General features: G+C 44.5%; 1 protein-coding gene across 1 annotated transcript in view; it reads right to left on the bottom strand.

Annotated features, from left to right (window-relative positions):
• The window catches only part of ADCY10 (adenylate cyclase 10), a 170279-nt gene that overhangs the window by 139356 nt on the left and 12298 nt on the right, over positions 1-18625 (bottom strand). Inside the window, exons 5-8 of the mRNA XM_084851606.1 lie at positions 18089-18294; positions 12530-12626; positions 10036-10124; positions 8010-8201 (exon numbers count right to left, since the gene is read on the bottom strand). Of these exons, the coding sequence (XP_084707732.1) occupies positions 8010-8201; positions 10036-10124; positions 12530-12626; positions 18089-18294 (584 nt within the window). The remainder of the gene's footprint in view (positions 1-8009; positions 8202-10035; positions 10125-12529; positions 12627-18088; positions 18295-18625) is intronic.

Below are 18625 nucleotides of genomic sequence, written 5' to 3'. Positions count from 1 at the left end.
CTACAGGCATAATTAGAAACCATTTCAACAAGAAAAAAGGGTGGAAGACAACAGAAGAAGCCAACGCTTCACAAAAAGCTTAGAGATGACTTGAAAACAAAAAAGCACACATATAGGAAGTAGAAGGAAGGACAAGCCACAAAGGCAGAATACAGGCAGGTAGCACAGAATTGCAGGGATGGCGTCCGGAAGGCTAAAGCTGAGAATGAGCTGAGGTTAGCGAGGGATGCTAAAAACAACAGAAAGGCTTTCTTCAGATATGTGCATAGTAAAAGACAGAGGAAAGAAATGGTGGTTCAGCTATTAAATAAGGATGGCAAAACGATAACAGATGACAAAGAAAAGGCAGAAGTGCTCAATTCCTACTTCGGCTCAATCTTCTCCTGAAAGAGGGTCTGTGGACCCCCCCCCCCCAGCAAAGGCAAATTACAGGCTGCAGGGGCAGGATTGCAGCTTGAGATTGATAGGCATGTGGTCAAGGAACACCTAATTACTTAGAATGAGTTCAAATCTCCAGGGCCAGATGAACTACACCCTAGAGCAGAGCTTTCGAAACATTTCATGTCGGTGACACACTTTTTAGACATGAATCATTTCGCGACACAGTAATTCAGTTTTTCTAGCAAACCGGAGGTTAAACTAACCCGTTATAAGAGATACGGACATATACATAAATTGTAATAACGAAATGTATGGGGACACAACATATCTCATGAAAACCTTTCATTTATATTTTTAAAAATATATGATTTGTAAGATAATAACATACATTGTTGTCATTTATGAGTAACAGTATGTAAATATGTGCAAGAATTTTAAAAAATTGATTAACACCAACAACGACTTACCATTTTAATGGGATGTATAAAGTTGATGGGATGACCAGAGCTTTTCAATATTTGGTGGAATATTAGATGATGTCAGGAGGCCCTAGCCAGCCTCTTTCAGTCTACTCCAGTAGCCATCTCCAGACACAGACAAAGGGTTTTTTTCAAGGCTTTATTCCTTTTACAACTTAATAACTCTATCATCAGCGACTAAGCTATGAACAGCAGAGTAATCTATGCTCCGGGTAGGAAACAGTTGGTCCCCGTTTGAATGAGAATCACTTGCAGACCCTGAACTTATGGGCTAGGGAGAGTCCCTCCCCTTTTCCCTTGGGTCCTCTGGACGCGACTGTTGCTTGCGCGCCAAACGGGCGCTACGCCTCCTTTCCATGCCCTCCATAGCTCGTCGCTCTCTGCGTTTGCATCGAGCATCCAGCCAGTCCTCCTCCCATGCTCTTTCACTCCCAGGACTGCTATCTATGTCTGGAATGCCAGTAGGAGGAATCTCTGCCAGCTGCAGGGCCTGGGAGGGAAGAGCGCGCTCCTCTCCCACGGAAAGCTGTTCCTCCTCAGAATCAGAGCTGCTCTGAGATTCTATGGGCTCAGTGCCCACCCTGACAGATGAAGACACTCGATTTCGTCATCAAGCATTTTTAAGCTTCCATGTTTCAGTGTCTTTAAGTTTGCCATCGCTGAAAAGGATACTTCACAGATGTATGTAGTACAAAACAGCAGAAGAATTTTTAACAGTCTTTTAGCTATGTTTGGATGCATTTTTGAAATGTGAATCCAAAAGCTGTCCAAGTCACCCTCTTCATACATCATTAACAGATTTCGATCATTTTTTATGTCAGCTAATTCTTCTTCAATAAGTGAAAAGTTCCTCATTGCAGTTGAAAGAAATTAATTTCTGATCCAATCATAATCTTGAATTTCAACATTTCGGAAGTAATGATGAACTTTCTCTCCGAGCAATGTTAAATGGTCAACAATTAGCGAGCTGATATCACATTTTAGCTGGCACTCAGCAGATTTGGAAAACATTTCAAATTCTTCTTTCACTTTCCTTTTCCAAATTGCTATTTTGTCTCTCATAGCACAAATTTTATCTACCGCTGTTAAGATATTTTCTCCTTTTCCTTGCATACTGGTGTTTATTTTATTCAAATGTTCAAATATGTCAGCAAGATATGCCAATTTTGTGCACCAAAGTTTGTTTTGAATTAGATCGCAGAATTCATTTTGCTGATTTTCCTGAAAAGTTTAAGCATCATTTCCCTCAATTTGTATACACGACAAAGCACTCGACCTCTTGAGAGCCAAGGAACTTCTGTGTGTAGTAGAAGCTTTTTAAACCTTGCCCCCATTTCTTCACAAATATGAGCAAATAATCTTGGTTGAAGACGTCTACTTTTAATGTAATTGACCATTTGAACCACTTTGTCGAAAACTTTTCTTAATTCATTTCCAATGGTTTGCACGACTAGTGCTTCGCGATGTAAAAAGCAATGAGTAATTATAATGTTTTCATTCTCTTTCATTGCTAAAGCTATAAAACCTTTTGTTGAACCAACCATTGAGGGTGCGCCATCTGTGCATATTCCTACACAATTTAACCAATGCAAATTATTTTCCTTCATGAAGCAATCTAAAGTTTTAAATATATCTTCACCTCTAGTTCTCATTGGAAATTCTAGACAACACAAGAATTGCTCAATAATTCTGTCAGTATGAATGAAACATATAAAAACCAATAATTGTACTAACCCACTGACATCTGTTGCTTCGTCTAATTGCAATGTGAAGATCATATTATCGTCTTGAGAAATATCTTTCATTTGCTGCTTAATGTCATCAGACATGTCTTGAATACATCTTCCAATCGTGTTATCTGCCAAAGGGATTTTATTAACTTCTATCTCATATTTGGGCCCAAACATTGTTTGAACAATAGCACAGCAAGATTCCTTTATGGTGGTTTCGGCAATAGCGTGTGGGTCCTTGTTTCTGGCAATTATCTGAGCAATCAAGTAACTTGCCTTTTGAGCTTTCTCTGCTGTCTTCATTCTCTTTGTGAATGATGCAGACTGCTTCTTTATAGATTTTGAAAGCTCAATAAAGCATTCTACTGGTTTTTCTGACAAATGACAGTCTTTTCAGGTAAAATGACACTTTAATTTATTTGGTACCATACTTTCATTTGCAAGTATATCCCCACAAACTAAACACTGGGGACAAGGATTGTTTTCATTACCAGAAAATGTGAACCCCAGTTTCATATAATCTTTATTGTATAAACGAGGCTTGGAAATTTTTCCTTTACACTTCTTACGTACTAATACAGACGGTTTAACAGTTGATTCTTGCGTAGTTTCCTCTATAGCGGCTACATTTTGTTAATCGCAAACGTCATCTTCACCAGCTTTCCTTTTCTTAATTAGAAACGTATCCATTTTACGGGTAATTCAACTGCAATGTAATGAATAAATCTATGCGGATTTATTTTTAGGTTTTAGCATTAACTAAATATGAAAATAACAGGACTGTTTTTAGCGCTTATCTTTCTCTGTTTTTTCTTATGAAAGTAACAGCACCTGCGCTCCACTCCCACAGTGATAAAGTGAAATAAAGATAGGAATCAGGACCAGGAGAAGATGTGAAAAATAAACAAAATTAACTAAAGTATTTACATTACATATTAGGACACATAGGTCCAGGTAGGAGCTCAGCTGCAAAAACACATGAAGTAGAGAAGCAAAAGTCCAACAAAAATGGTGTAAATATATATGTCTCACTACAAGGCTATATTGCTGCAAATATTTGCAATGCCTGTGTCCAGAGTCCAGTTCCAGCACTCTCCAGTGATATACTGCCGGTGGGTGGTCAATCCACGATTACAGCAGAGTAAAATAAAAATGACAGAAATCAAATCATAAGTGCCACGTGGTGGGTGGCTTGCTGTTTGCCACATTGGGTTTGGGAGGGTGGCCTCCCTTCAGCCAGCAGCAGGTGGGTTGACTCGGTGACAGCCTGCAGCTGCGCTCACCCGGGTGATTGGGAGCACGCTGATTCCGAGGCTTCTGGCCTCCACTGAGCTCTGTTCCGATTGGCCAAGATGGCGGACAGCCCGCTCGGTGCAGTCCCAGTCCAGGACCTCCGGGGGACTCCTCCGCTCAGCACAGCCGAGAGTTGGGGGTGGTGTAACAACTAATCGCTCCGTTAAAGGAGTCTCCGATGAGAATTCCGAATTCTCCACACCCCTCGTGCAGCCGGTGTTACCACACTCCTCGTCGTACCTTAGCTGCTTTAACATTAGCTGCTTTAGGAAGTTCCGGGGGAGGGGCCAAGGGAAGCAAACGCGAGTAAGGGAGCTCCACAGTGCCCTTCCGCACAATTTTCTGCATTTTGAGCAACACGCCTACACACTGCCACCGACACACTAATGTGTCATGGCACACAGTTTGGAAAGCTCTGCCCTAGAGTAATAAAGGAACTGGCAGAAGAACTTTCAGAACCACTGTCTATTATCTTTGAGAAATCATGGAGGATGGGTAAAATGCCAGATGACTGAAGGAGGGCTAGTGCTATCCCTATCTTCAAAAGGGGTAAAAACGAGGAACCTGGGAACTACAGACCAGTCAGTCTGACATCAATTCCTGGGAAAATTCTGGAGCAGATTATAAAGCAATCAGTCTGTAAGCACCTTGAAAACAATGCAGTGATTACTCGAAGCCAACATGGATTTGTCAAGAACAAATCCTGCCAGACGAATCTGATCTCATTTTTTGATCAGGTCACCTCCCTTGTGGACTGTGGGAATACTGTGGACATAATATATCTCAACTTCAGCAAAGCTTTCGACAAACTGTCCCATGATATCCTGAATAGTAAACTAGCTAAAAGTGGGCTACATGAAACAACTATCAGGTAGATCCACAGTTGGCTGCAGGAATGGACTCAAAGAGTGCTTATCAATGGGATCTTCTCAAATTGGGGAGGGGTAATAAGCAGGGTACCACAGGGCTCAGTCCTGGGCCCAGTGCTTTTCAACATTTTTATGAATGACTTGGAGCAGGAGGTGCAGGGAAGGCTGATCAAATTTGCAGATGACACAAAATTGGGTAGGATAGCTAATACCTTGGAAGCCAGAAACAAAAATCAAAGTGATCTTGAGAGACTGGAGTGCTGGGCTGAAAACAACAGAATGACATTTAATAGGGATAAATGGCAAGTTCTGCACCTAGGAAAAAGAAACCAAATGCACAGTTACAAGACAGGGGATACTTGGCTCAACAACACTACAAGCGAGAAGAATCTTGGAATTGTTGTAGATCGCAAGCTGAATATGGGCCAACAATGTGATGTGGCTGCAAAAAAGGCAAACGCTATTTTGGACTACATTTATAAAAGTATAGTGAAGTACTAGTTCCGCTCTACTCAGCACTGGTTAGGCCTCATCTGGACTATTGTGTCCAGTTCTGGGCACCACACTTTGAGAAGGATGCAGACAAATTGGAGAGGCTTCAGAGGAGGACAATAAAAATGATCAGGGGACTGGAAACAAAGCCCTATGAGGAGAGACTGAAAGAACTGGGCATGTTTAGCCTTGAGAAGAGAAGACTGAGGGGAGATAGGATAGCGCTCTTCAAGTACTTGACAGGTTGTCCCAGAGAGGAAGGCCAGGATCTCTTCTCGATCATCCCAGAGTGCAGGACACGGAATAATGGGCTCAAATTACAGGAAGCCAGATTCCGGCTGAACATCAGGAAAAACTTCCTGACTGTTAGAGCAATATGACAATGGAACCAATTACCCAGGGAGGTGGTGGGCTCTCCCAGACTGGAGGCATTCAAGATGAGGCTGGACAGCCATCTGTCAGGGATGCTCTGACTTGGACCAGTTCAAGACCTTTCTCTTCCCCCAGGCATTTGGCAGTATATGATGAGTTTTAATCAATCCTGGATTTGTCTTGGGGTTACAGTTGATTGCTTGAAGTTGTTCTAGATATATGTTGTCTTTGTGTATATTGTCTGTTTGTGTGTTTTTTTATGTAAATGGCTTTTAACCTCCGTATACTGTATTTTCAATGTTTTAATCTTTGTAAACTGCCCAGAGAGTTTTGGCTACGGGGCAGTATAGAAATGTTAACAACAACAACAACAACACATGTACATCAGTAAAACACCACACACACAAAATCTGGATTCAATCATACATCTGTTCACAGCAAGATTGCTGTTTCAACATGTTTTATCAGTGCACACATGCCGCTCAGTAACATAGAGAGGGATGGGGGTGGGTAGAGAGGCAAGTGAACAGAAGAAGCTGAAAGCCGAGGCAAATTAGCATGCCCTAATTCTGAAACTCATTTTAGAAGTTCTCCTAGTTAAAGTAGAATTCAGGAGGAGGGGAAGCACTGGGTAAGGCAGGCCAGGGAATCAATGAAAGAACAGAACAGGGGAAATCCTGTCATGGCCTAGGACTCTGCCACCATTGCCCCCCTCAGAGGTGGTGTGCAATGCCATAGAGGTTGCAGGGGACCAGTCTCACTTATGAGAGAGTCTCTCCTGCTGGAAACTCCCACAGAGGAAGAAGAGAGCCCCCAGGGACAGCAATGGCCCCACCTTCTGGCCTTATTCCCTGTCTCTGAGGACTCATCACCAGAACCACATGCAGCTTATGGGGCACCCTTCTCCTACCATGCCATATCCAGAGGCAGCAGGAGGTTACTTCTGGGTACAGCCCCTTTCAACCCAAGCAGTTTTCCTATAAGGAGGCAAAGTTTCTCTCTCTCTCTTTCTCTCTCTCTCACACGCACTCACACACGCACACACAGACAGAGAGACAGAGACAGAGAGACAGAGAGACAGAGACAGAGAGAGAGAGAGAGGCTACTTAAGCTTGCAGTTGACCCAGACTATTGCTGGAATAACAGTCCAAGCTCTTTACTTGTCAGTTTGTCTTCTCTCCAGCTTTGCTTGTATCCAGTAGGGATGTCAGAGAATTCCGCGACGGATCTCGGTGCGGCTGAATGCCAGTGCATTTGGCCCCCCGAAATCCGTCGCGGAACGAAGCCCCGCCCCCCAACCCATGAAAGGCACGTGGGATGAAGTCCCCCCCGCCCCCAACCCACAAAAGGTGCGCGAAATGGAGCATTTACCTGCTCCCATCCACGCTGCTTTGCGAATGGCGGCCGTCCTGCAGCCACCATTTGCTTCCTCCTCTTCATAGATGTGATAGGCTATGTAAATACTTACGTAGCCTATCACAGCTAACGCAGGGACACCATTTGCGTCCCTGCGGAGGCCGTGATATGCTACGTAAGTATTTACATAGCCTATCACAGCAGGGGGGGAAAAAACCCAGCATACGCAAATGGCGGCGGCTACCGCCCTTTGTGTACGCTGGGGTTTTTCCCCCTGGCGTGATAGGCTATGTAAATATTTACGTAGCCTATCACGGCTCAATACAGGGATGCAAATGGCGGCGGCTACAACAGCCGCCATTTGGGTCCCTGCAGGGCTGCCCAGCGGCTGGATGTCCAGCTGCGGGCGGCCGGAGCCGGCAGGATTCCGGAGGGGAGGACCAGATCGCCTCCCCCCCCATCAAGGATTCCGGGGGGACGGACGGAGCGCCTCCCCCCCACCGCGTATTGCCCGGTGCGGAGCCAGGTAGGTGTTTCATACATCCCTAGTATCCAGTCCCAGTGAACTGTCCGTGCTGTTGATAACCTATGGTCTATGCAGACTCTTTGGGCATCTCTACACCGGCCTAAAATCCTGCATTTAAAATGAGGCTTTCTGCTTCTGTTTTAAATGTAGGATCACAAATCCCTTTTTCACGTGCTCCCTTTCCCCCCCACCCCTTTCCCCCTCCTTCTCCCCGTATCTGAGTCTTCCATTATCTTTCACTGATCTTGCTCCTCTTTTCATGGAGGAAACTGAAGTGGAACACAATGGGATAATTTGATAGCTCATTATCTGCGATCTATTTAAAAACGGAACAAAGGGCTTTTAGTGCAGGAGATGCCTTGGATGATCATGGCTTCATGTAAAGAGCCTGTGAAGGAGCCATCTCAACTGCAGGATAAAAGCTCAGTGTGAAGGAGCCCTTTCTGTGCTTTGCTGGGAGGCCCCTGCAGGCATTGGCCTAGGACAGGAGACATCCCTACAGGAGACTCACTTTGTCAAACATGAAGACCTTGTTAATCTTGCCACTAAGGGGGTCTATGATTCCTGTGATCTTAGTGTTGGCATCTTGGATGGCCTTACACAGATGTTGAGTGTTGGCACTTTCATCAAACTGCAAATTCACAAAAACTATGGTAACAGGACGAAGCTCTGATAAGTATTCCAGTGGCTGGTTGTCATCAATCTGGAAAATAAGATACTTGGCTTCGTTAACTTTTCTATGAACTTGGGGAGAAAGAGGTTTCTATATTCCATCACTCTACCCTGAGCTAAAGCACAGCTATATGGAAGCCCTTTAAAAAGTTCCATTCCCGAACCACACACACACACACAAGCTTTCTGTTGACAAAGGCCGGGCACTCTGCTCCAACCATTGTCAGTGCTGGCTGAGCACTTATGAGCACCTTTGCCTTGAAGGACTATGGCCCAGATGCATGGAGCAGAACCAGTGGCTACTGTGCACACACAGTCCCACTGCAGTCCCCAAGAGGGAGCTACCGCCTCAGCCACTGAAGTCTCCCCCTCCTCCTCCTCCCCAGGGTGGGTGGGTGTGACCAGGGAGGCGGAGGCATGAGCAGACAGGTGGCACCAGGCCGTGCCCTCTCTTGCTTCCAAACAAGCACTTATGGTACGTACAGGTTACAGGGATAGCATCTTGCTCACTATTCTCTCTCTCTCTCTGTCCCCTTGCACTCTACTGGCTGCTCTCCCACAGGTACAGGATCTTCTCTCCCACCCAGTTCTGTGTAGGCCATGAGGGAGGCCTATCCCATGACCAGCAGCAGCGGCCTCATTGATTCTGGCTGTTCTTCTGTGGGATTGCCAACGTACTTGTTCCATCCAGGCTCCTGCACTATTGCAAGCTTTATGACAGGCAGTTATGCAACAGCTGAAGGTATTCCTCATGGAGCTGGAGCCATGAGCGACACGGCACTTGTTCCCCTGCTGTCTGTTGAGCCCTGTCCGAGGCACAGGAGCGCTGGCAGGGTGCCTGGCTGACAACCCCACATGTGTCTTTTCCTTTTGTGATCTACACCACCTCAGATGTCATACAATCAAGTCCAGCCTTCCCCAACTAGGTGTCCTCCAGATGTGTTGGATGTCAACTCCTGCTGGCTAGGGATGATGGGAGTTGTTGTCCAACACATCTGGAGGGAACTTGTTTGGGGAAAGCTGGTAAAGGTCATGACTTTGCCACTTCGTTCCTAGGGGTTCATAGAGAGGGATCCCTTGTCCTGCACCCTGGTATAATCTGGCTTCAGCTCTCCTCAGGCTGAGACTTGGGGGTGGGGTGGGGGAGCTTGATGCTATCAGGACCCTGAGCCAGTGGCTCCGCCAAGTGTCCGCTCACCTAGGTACCCTGCACTATGAGGAGGTTGGGGGAACTATTGGGATGGATGCTGCTGCAATGGTGTATGAGGCAGTTGGTTGGGGACAGGGCAGGGTGAGGCGGAGGCAATGGGGGAGGAGCACAGACAGAGGGGGGGTCACATGTGTTTCTGGGGGGAGGGCCCCCAAAAGGGCTAATTGGCCCATGCAACACTCTGCCTGACTCAGCTGAGGGGGGGAGCGTCTAGGTGTGCAGCTGCCTGCCAAATGCCTGAAACCTGAGTGAGTGTTTGTACCAAACCAAATATGCCTCTCTCAGCTTTCAGGCACTTCACCCTAACCCGAAAGCCCCACAGGAGGAAGTCCTGGTTAAGTCTTCTTGGGGGCTTTTCAGGAAGCTCAGGCAGAGAGGCTGCAAGGACAGAATGGGATAAAGAGGTAAAAGAAAGAGCCTGTAGAACCCCTCAGCCACCTCCTTACAGTAAGGTAAGCACTGAAGCCCTGCACACTGAGAAATGTCTCTGAAATTGTCAACATCCTTGCAAAAGAGGCAGAAAAATGACTGCCTCTTTTGCAGGGAAATGAAGAGGTTGAAAAAGGCCAGGTGGGGTTTTCGTACAACACTAGTCTGAATGCATAATATTACAGTAATGAGAAAACAATAGGCAATCAAACATTCATGGAAGTACCTTCCTCAGGATGTTCCTCATCACGTATTTTCTCAAATGTTTCTCAAGTTCTTCATCAGGAGCCAACATAGAGGCATTTCTCAAGATCTCTAGTGGGGTAGGTGAGAGCATTTTCAATAAGGAGATAAAGATGCGGTAGAGAAAGTGCAGGACTGAAGCCCCGTTAATTAATGTGCACACGCAGTACTTGTGCACCAAACCATCCTGCATGTGCATTCTTGCATTCTCTCTGTTGCAATATGCTAAGGAGCAGGATGATGAGGTGGTGAGGAACAGGGCTTTGAGAAATTGTGTGTGGCCAGTTGCAGCCTCACAAATTGCCAGCTGCTACCCCTGTGCGAAAGGATTTTGTGTATGCTGGGAGGGGGTGCTTAGGGTGGAGTCTCTGGCTGGCACCAATTGGTCAAAACAAATATGCCAGAAGCTCTTGCGCAAACAAAGCACACTATGTCACAACACAATCAGTCATTTTGCTTGCCCCTAGTGATCGCCCCAGAAACAAAGTGGGATTTTGGGGCGTTAATATCAAACACTCAAAAATCTTTGAGAAGCTTTCTAAATGTTTGATATTAACACTTGAAAATCCCACTTTAGCTGCCGTTCCCCCTTCTCTACTATACCCTTGCCCTTCTCCAGGAAAAAAAAATAACTTGGAGAAGGGGGAAGGGATAACAGGTGGTGGAGAGCTCCCATCTCCACAGGAGAAGCCCTGGTAGGAAAAGACAACGTATGCATAGTGTCACAGAGAAAAGCCCCATAACACAGAGAAGCCCCATGGGGGTCTCTCTCATGTGTAGATGGGGACCCTCCACTACGTGCTTGCTAGCAGCCTACCATTCTCCAAGGTGAGGCTTTTTTTCTTGGGGAAGAGGAAGGGGGGACTAGCAGAGAGGGCAGAAAGCTGTTATGGTAGGGTGGGAGCCCCAGTTTGAGGGAGGTCTGCTCAAAGGCAGCTGTGACTGCCTCAAATTGGGGAGGGGGGCAGATTTTTTTTAAAACAGCCATTCCATCTCTATAGCCAATGGCAAATTTTGCTTTCAAAATACAAGCTACACAGAAATTCAACACAGCCCTCAGTCACCCGGTTCGCCAACCACCAGCACCCACCATGGCTTAAATATTCACAATGGCTGGCTGCCGTTGTGAATATTCATGCTATAGTGGGCGGTCACTGCAGCTTATTGTGATGTGAGAACCTGGCCAGGGTGGTTTGTTGCCGTGGGTAACAAGCCACCTAGAACCCATGGGCTGCAGTAGGGTTCTGGGTGAAATAACCCTGAAATAACTTCCTAAGTTTTCACTTTCATGGAAAAATTAAAGTACATGGCAATTTAAGTGGTACTTGAGTCTCTTTTGAACTGGATGTGCACGAGTCACAGCAAGCCTCTGACTTGTGTGTTCCCTCCTCTCTTTTCCTGCTGTGCAGCTGAGAATAGGAGTTTGGAAGCTTTCACGTCTGCTTTCCCTTAACTATAGCTTCCAGTGTCATCCAAACCAGGAATTGTGGTTAAGACTGACTACAGTTAATTTCAGTAAGCCAGCTTCAGAAACCACCAATTAACCATAGTTAGCATTAACCACCAAACTTGATATATATAAAACGATACATACAAATCAAGATAGGAAGACATTCCTAATATTCTTGAAATTGAAAATAGAGAACAATTTTTTAACTAGTTAGGGGTAATTCTAAATAATGTTAATCCTTGCTACTCTCCATATTTTAGCTAACCAAAATTTTAAAGCTGGGGGTTGGGGGCATTACCATTTGCTTGCAAGTAAAATTCTCACAGCAGACCATTTTCAAAAAGGTCCAAACCTTTCCAGGTTGAACAGGTTGTTCAGGCTGAACAGTCTCATTCAAATAGCCCAGCAGAACAAACAGCTGTGTGCATGTAGTCATTCCTTTCATGTTTTCAAGTGGATGTGTTGTGGGACTGACCAGAGGAGTGTACTGATGTCAGGAATGTAGTTACCTGGTGTGGAACAACTCCTCCCTCCACTTACAGGTGGAGCGGAATGTGTGAATGGGGTCGTAGTAATGCAGCTATTTATGATTTACACTGCAATTTTAAAGACTGTAAAATGCTTTACAGCTTATTAATTTCATCTATACGATAACCCTGTGAGGTAGGCCACTGTTATATTATAGGTGGAGAGTGGAGGTTGGCAGATGGGTGCAGAATCCCACAGCCAAATACAGCTCTTCATCCATTGAACCATACTGTCTCTCATTGGCATAAAAAAATAATAAAATATTTGTTTTCTCTTTTTCTGGGGAAGACAATCTGCAGCTTCTGGAGAAGTCTCGTTAGAATGAGATTTCTTGCATCATTTCATGATTGAATGTAGTTACTCTAAACATGGGATGCTCTTTCAGTTGTGCTAGAAGTTATGAGAAGGCCAAATGCTATGAGAAAATAGTATGGATAGGTTGTGAAGAGCCAGTAACAAATACATGGATACAGAAATAATTCGAAATCTTAGAACTCACCAAAAGTGTCACATATGCGGTTTTGTTTCAGGTACTGTGTGCATCTCTCAAAGAAATCCTCAGTATCAAATTCAGGGACATTCTTAATGTATCTAAACTAAAGGTAGGCAGAATTATAGCCGTGCAGAAATATTCACCCCCACCCTGCTAATAGCTATCTATGGCCATTGTCAGTGATCTTCCAAACAACAGCCTCCCCTCCACTTCCCACATGACACACCAAGCACTTTTCCTGTGTTGCAAAACTTATTAACTTTTTTTTGGTCCTTGTGTTGCAGCCCCTTCAGGACAGGCATGGCTTTTTTTACTCTCAGAGCCAGTTCCATTGGTGTGGAAACATTTTCTTTGGAACTTTGGTTCCAATATCCATTGGTGGGATATTGATCAGTACTTAAAGAAGTTTTGCATGATGAAAATCCAGTCCTTGGGTTTCCAAAATCATCTGGAAGTTTATCACACCAGAGTGGTGCTATTCGCTAGTGTGTCAATATGGGGCTGGGGATTCCATTGCAGAAGACACTGTCACAAGGTGGTTGTTATTTTAAACCAGTGCCTAGGCAGGGTAATGGACTCTGTCAACTGAGACTCAATCCAGACAAGACAGAGATACTGTTGGTGGGTGGTTCATCTGACCAGCTGAGTGTTTCACTCTGTTTTGGAGGGTGCTGCCCTGCCCTTAAAGAGTCAGGTTCACAGTTTAGGGGTGCTCTTTGATCTATCATTGCCACTGATGGCAGAAGTGGCCTAGGTAGCTTGGAGCTTACTGGCTCAGGCTGATCATACCAGCTACAATCTTATTTGGAGAGAGATAGCCTGATTACATTAAGCTGGAGGTGGTCAAACATGAGATGGAAAGATTGAACATCGACATCTTGGGAATCAGCGAACTAAAATGGACAGGCATGGGCGAATTTAATTCAGGTGACCACCATATCTACTACTGTGGGCAAGAATCCCTTAGAAGAAATGGAGTAGCACTCATAGTCAACAAAAGGGTGGAAAAAGCAGTACTGGGGTACAATCTCAAAAACGATAGAATGATCTCAGGATGAATCCAAGGCAAACCATTCAACATCACAGTAATTCAAGTCTATGCCTCAACCACTGATGCTGAAGAAGCTGAGGTTGGTCGGTTCTATGTAGACCTACAACACCTTCTAGAACTAACACCAAAAAAAGATGTCCTCTTCATCATAGGGGATTGGAATGCTAAAGTAGGAAGTCAAGAAATCACCGGGATAACAGGCAAGCATGGCCTTCATGTACAAAATGAAGCAGGACAAAGGCTAATAGAGTTTTGCCAAGAGAACATGCTGATCATAGCAAACACTCTTTTCCAACAGCACAAGAGGCCACTCTACACATGGACATCACCAGATGGTCAATATCGAAATCAGATTGATTATGTCCTTTGCAGCCAAAGATGGAGAAGCTCTATACAGTCAGTAAAAACAAGACCTGGAGCTGACTGTGGCTCAGATCATGAGCTTCTTATCACAAACTTTCGGCTTAAATTGAAGAACATAGGGAAAACCACCAAACCATTCAGGTATGACCTAAATCATATCCCTTATCAATATACAGTGGAGGTGAGGAATAGATTTCAGGGATTAGACCTGATAGACAGAGTGCCTGAGGAACTATGGACGGAGGTCCGTAACATTGTTCAGGAGGCAGCAACTCAATCCATCCCAAAGAAAAAGAAATGCAAGAAAGCCAAGTGGCTGTCTGATGAGGCTTTACAAGTAGCTGAGGAAAGAAGGGAAGCGAAAAGCAAGGGAGAAAGGGGAAGATATACCCAACTGAATGCAGAGTTCCAGAGAATAGCAAGGAGAGACAAGAAGGCCTTCTTAAATGAACAATGCAAAGAAATTGAGGAAAACAACAGAATGGGAAAGACTAGAGATCTCTTCAAGAAAATCGGAGAGCTCAAGGGAACGTTTTATGCAAAGATGGGCATGATAAAGGACAAAGAAGGCAGGGACCTAACAGAAGCAGATGAGATTAAGAAGAGGTGGAAAGAATATAAGAAGAACTATACAGGAAATATCTGAATGTCCCTGATAGCCATGAGAGTGCGGTCACTGAACTTGAGCCGGACATCCTAGAGAGTGAAGTCAAGTGGGCCTTAGGAAGCATTACTAACAACAAAGCTAGTGGAGATGACAGTATTCCAGCTGAGCTATTTAAGATCCTAAAAGATGATGCTGTTAAAGTGCTGCAGTCAATATGCCAACAAATTTGGAACACTCAACAGTGGCCACAAGACTGAAAAAGGTCAGTTTACATTCCAATTCCAAAGAAGGGCAATGCCAAAGAGTGTTCAAACTACCATACAGTTGCACTAATTTCACATGCCAGCAAGGTTATGCTCAAAATCCTACAAGCTAGGCTTCAGCAGTCTGTGAACCGAGAAGTACTTGAAGTACAAGCTGGGTTTCAAAGAGGCAGAGGAACTAGAAATCAAATCGGCAACATTCACTGGATCATGAAGAAAGCAAGAGAATTCCAGAAAAACGTCAATTTCTGCTTCATTGACTACGCTAAAGCCTTTGATTGTGTGGATCACAACAAACTGTGGCAAATTCTTAAAGAGATGAGAGTACCAGACCACCTTACCTGTCTCCTGAGAAACCTGTATGAGGGTCAAGAAGCAACAGTAAGAACCGGACATGGAACAACCGATTGGTTCAAAATTGGGAAAGGAGTACGACAAGGCTGTATATTGTCGCCCTGCTTATTTAACTTATATGCAGAGTACATCATGAGAAACGCTGGGTTGGATGAATCACAGGTCGGAATTAAGATTGCCGGGAGAATTATCAACAACCTCAGATATGCAGACAATACCACCCTAATGGCAGAAAGTGAAGAGGATCTAAAGAGCCTCTTGCTGAGGGTGAAAGTGGAGAGTGCAAAAAGTGGTTTGAAACTCAACATTAAAAAACGAAGATCATGGTATCTGGCCCCATCACTTCCTGGTATATAGGAGGGGAAGAAATGGAAGCAGTGACAGATTTTACTTTCTTGGGCTCCAAGATCACCGCAGACGGTGACTGCAGCCATGAAATTAAAAGACGCTTGCTCCTTGGGAGGAAAGCTATGGCAAACCTAGACAGCATAGTAAGAAGCAGAGACATCCCCGTGCCGACAAAGGTTTGTATAATCAAAGCTATGGTTTTCCCAGTAGCAACGTATGGCTGTGAGAGCTGGACTCTAAGGAAGGCTGAGCGCCGAAGAATCGATGCTTTCGAACTGTGGTGCTGGAGAAGACTCTTACGAGTCCCCTGGACTGTGAGGAGGTCAAATCAGTCAATCCGAAAGGAAATCAACTCTGAGTGCTCCTTGGAAGGACAGATACTGGAGCTGAAGCTCAAATATTTTGGCCACCTAATGCGAAGAGTAAACTCCCTGGAAAAGACCCTGATGCTGGGAAAGATTGAAGGCAAAAGGAGAAGGGGACAACAGAGGATGAGATGGCTAGATAGCATCACCGATGCAATGAATATGAACTTGAGCACACTCCGGGAGAGAGCGCAGGACAGGAAGGCCTGGCGTGCTATGGTCCATGGGGTCACGAAGAATCGGACATGACTGAACAACAACAAGCCTGATTACATAGCCTGGCTACAATTATTCATGCTTTGGTAACCTAATGTTTGGAAACTTTCAGTGCATTATATGCGGGACTGCCTTTGACAGCAGTCCAGAAACTTCAGTTAGTCCAAAATAGGGGGTTAGATTGTGAATTGGCACTGTTGAGATGATCATATTATGCAAGTGCTTTGTAATGTGCACTGGATACCTATCCATTTCCAGATCACATTCTAAATGCTGGTGTTAACCTTTAAAGCCCTAAATGTCTCTGGGTCATGTTACCTAATGGAATGTTTCCTCACATATGTACATACTGAAATGCTAAAGCCATCATCTGAGGTCTTCCTCTGGCTGCCCCTGCCAAGTCAGGTAAAGTGGTGGCTACAAGAGAGAAGGCCATTTTAGTGGTGGTGCTCCATCTGTAGAACATTCTCCCCAGAGAGGCTCGCCTGGCACCCATTTTAGAAAATGCTTGGGAAAATAAAATGTTTTAGAAAATTGTCTTACTACATTTAGATATTTGCACCATTATCTCTGCTGGTGGTTTTGGTTTGATTTTTAGCTTTAGCTCTTTTTATTTGTTGTTTTATTTTATCTTGTATTTTGTTATTTTAAAATATGGTATACTGCCCAGAGAACTACAGTTTTAAAAGAAAGGGAAAGGGAAAGTTTGTCCATGAGAACAAGAAAAATCCTAGTGATGAACAAACTCTCCCAGTCCTATTTGGTTTTTGTCTGGGCTTATTGTGCTCATTCATTGGGCACTCAAAGACATTAGAAAATGTCTTACCGGGATGGTATACAAAATGTAATACAAAATCCTAACATGCTATACAACAAAAGCAGTAAAACAACTTCAACTACAGCCATAAAATGCAGGAAATGCATAGAATAGACAGCTCACATCAACCCGATTAATAAACCAGTTTAAAATGCCTGGGCAAAAAATAGGGCTTGACCTGGCAGCAAAAAGAATATGATGCTGGCACCATCATGGGGAGGCTGTTCCGCAGTGAGAGTTCTTTCCTGGATAATACTACTGCTCCAGATGTCTGCTGATCATGCCTTGTACATGTGCATCACCTCCTTGCCCTTTGGGGTAGTTCAATTGTTGTCTATTTTTCCTTAAGTGCATCCCAGTGCATGTCCAGCCTATTAAAATGAGCAGTTCCAACCCAACAGGGAGGTGTGTGTGTACTGGTAATTTTACCACGTTCAGAGCAGCAATCTCTGTGACATAAACCAGGGGTGGGCAGAAGTTAGACCTCTAGATTGTGGGACTTCAATTCTCAGAAGCCCCCGCCAGCCTGGCTAGTGGTTAGAAAGATAGCATCAAGTTATTTTTGTCCTCTAAATGCAGAGTGAACCACAGCAAATCTTACTGCCCTTCCTGTAGGGCCCTTAAAATTCCTACAGATTCCTTGAAATCCCTACAGAGGTTTTGCATAAGTAGAAACCTCCTATTTTAGTATTTGCATTCATCCTGCCTAGGGAATACATCCTTCTCCCCCAGGAAGGAAGATTTGCACTGTGAATCATGGGAGGAATTGCTGGTGGTGGAAAATTCTCTCTTTGATGTGACACGTGTGGGTCAGGGTACCTTATTATTAAGAGCTGCAAGCAGACAACTCCCTCCAGATCCATGTGGTAGAACCCTGGACTAAGACCACAGAGAGCTACAGACACCAACTAGGTTAGAAAGGCCAATGATCAGACCCAGCCTAAGGCAACTTCATATGCCTTGAGTTAACTTCATATAATGGGGGGAAAGGCAACATTTGCCACCAGAAAGAAGCAAGCTCCCAACCAGCACCTTGTGGCACAACCTACACCCCCTGCATATATCCATCAGAGTCATTGCCTTGGATTCAGTTGTTTTAAACTTTGGACATATAAACAAAACACTATAAGAGGCAGCAGATAGGGCTCTCCTGCATAGCACAAACCATCACAGGCACCCACCTTGACAGCTCGTTCATCTTGGATTCTTTCCACCTCTATTAAGTTCCGGTCACAGAGCTCCCAGCAATTTGGTGACAGGATAATTTCACTTGCTTTTGCTAAGTTTTGGGCCAACCGCACTTCATCCACCGCCCGGCCAATTACCAGGAAATACTGGTGCCTATGGTCTCCAACAACAACCTTTGAGATGTGACCTGCAGATAGTCCTGGCAAAAGATGTAACTTCTTCATTGTGGAACCTGACCACATCATGTAGGGGTATTTTTATAACTAGCAATTTAAAGAAAGCATTTGTAAAGAACAAAACAGAGGCGGGTGGCAGGGCTTGCACTGACCCTGTTTGAAGGTGAAGGGGAAATCCTTAATTTGATGTGAATGTTGTTTGCTCCTCTTGGCTTGGTGTGAATATTTCCAATCATCTCTGTTAATGTTTGACTGAAATAGATGCATATTTAACAATACAAAAGATAAATCACCTAACTCACTTTTTAGATATTTTTAAGTGTAGAAAATGACATCTGGGAAAGGGAATTATAT

This window comes from Heloderma suspectum, chromosome 4 (genome assembly GCF_057233095.1).
Source record: "Heloderma suspectum isolate Gila_16-S chromosome 4, 16-S_ref, whole genome shotgun sequence".
Classification (NCBI taxonomy): domain Eukaryota; kingdom Metazoa; phylum Chordata; class Lepidosauria; order Squamata; family Helodermatidae; genus Heloderma; species Heloderma suspectum.
The sequence above is the reverse complement of the archived record's forward strand: the minus strand, read 5'-3'. Positions and strand labels throughout refer to the sequence as shown.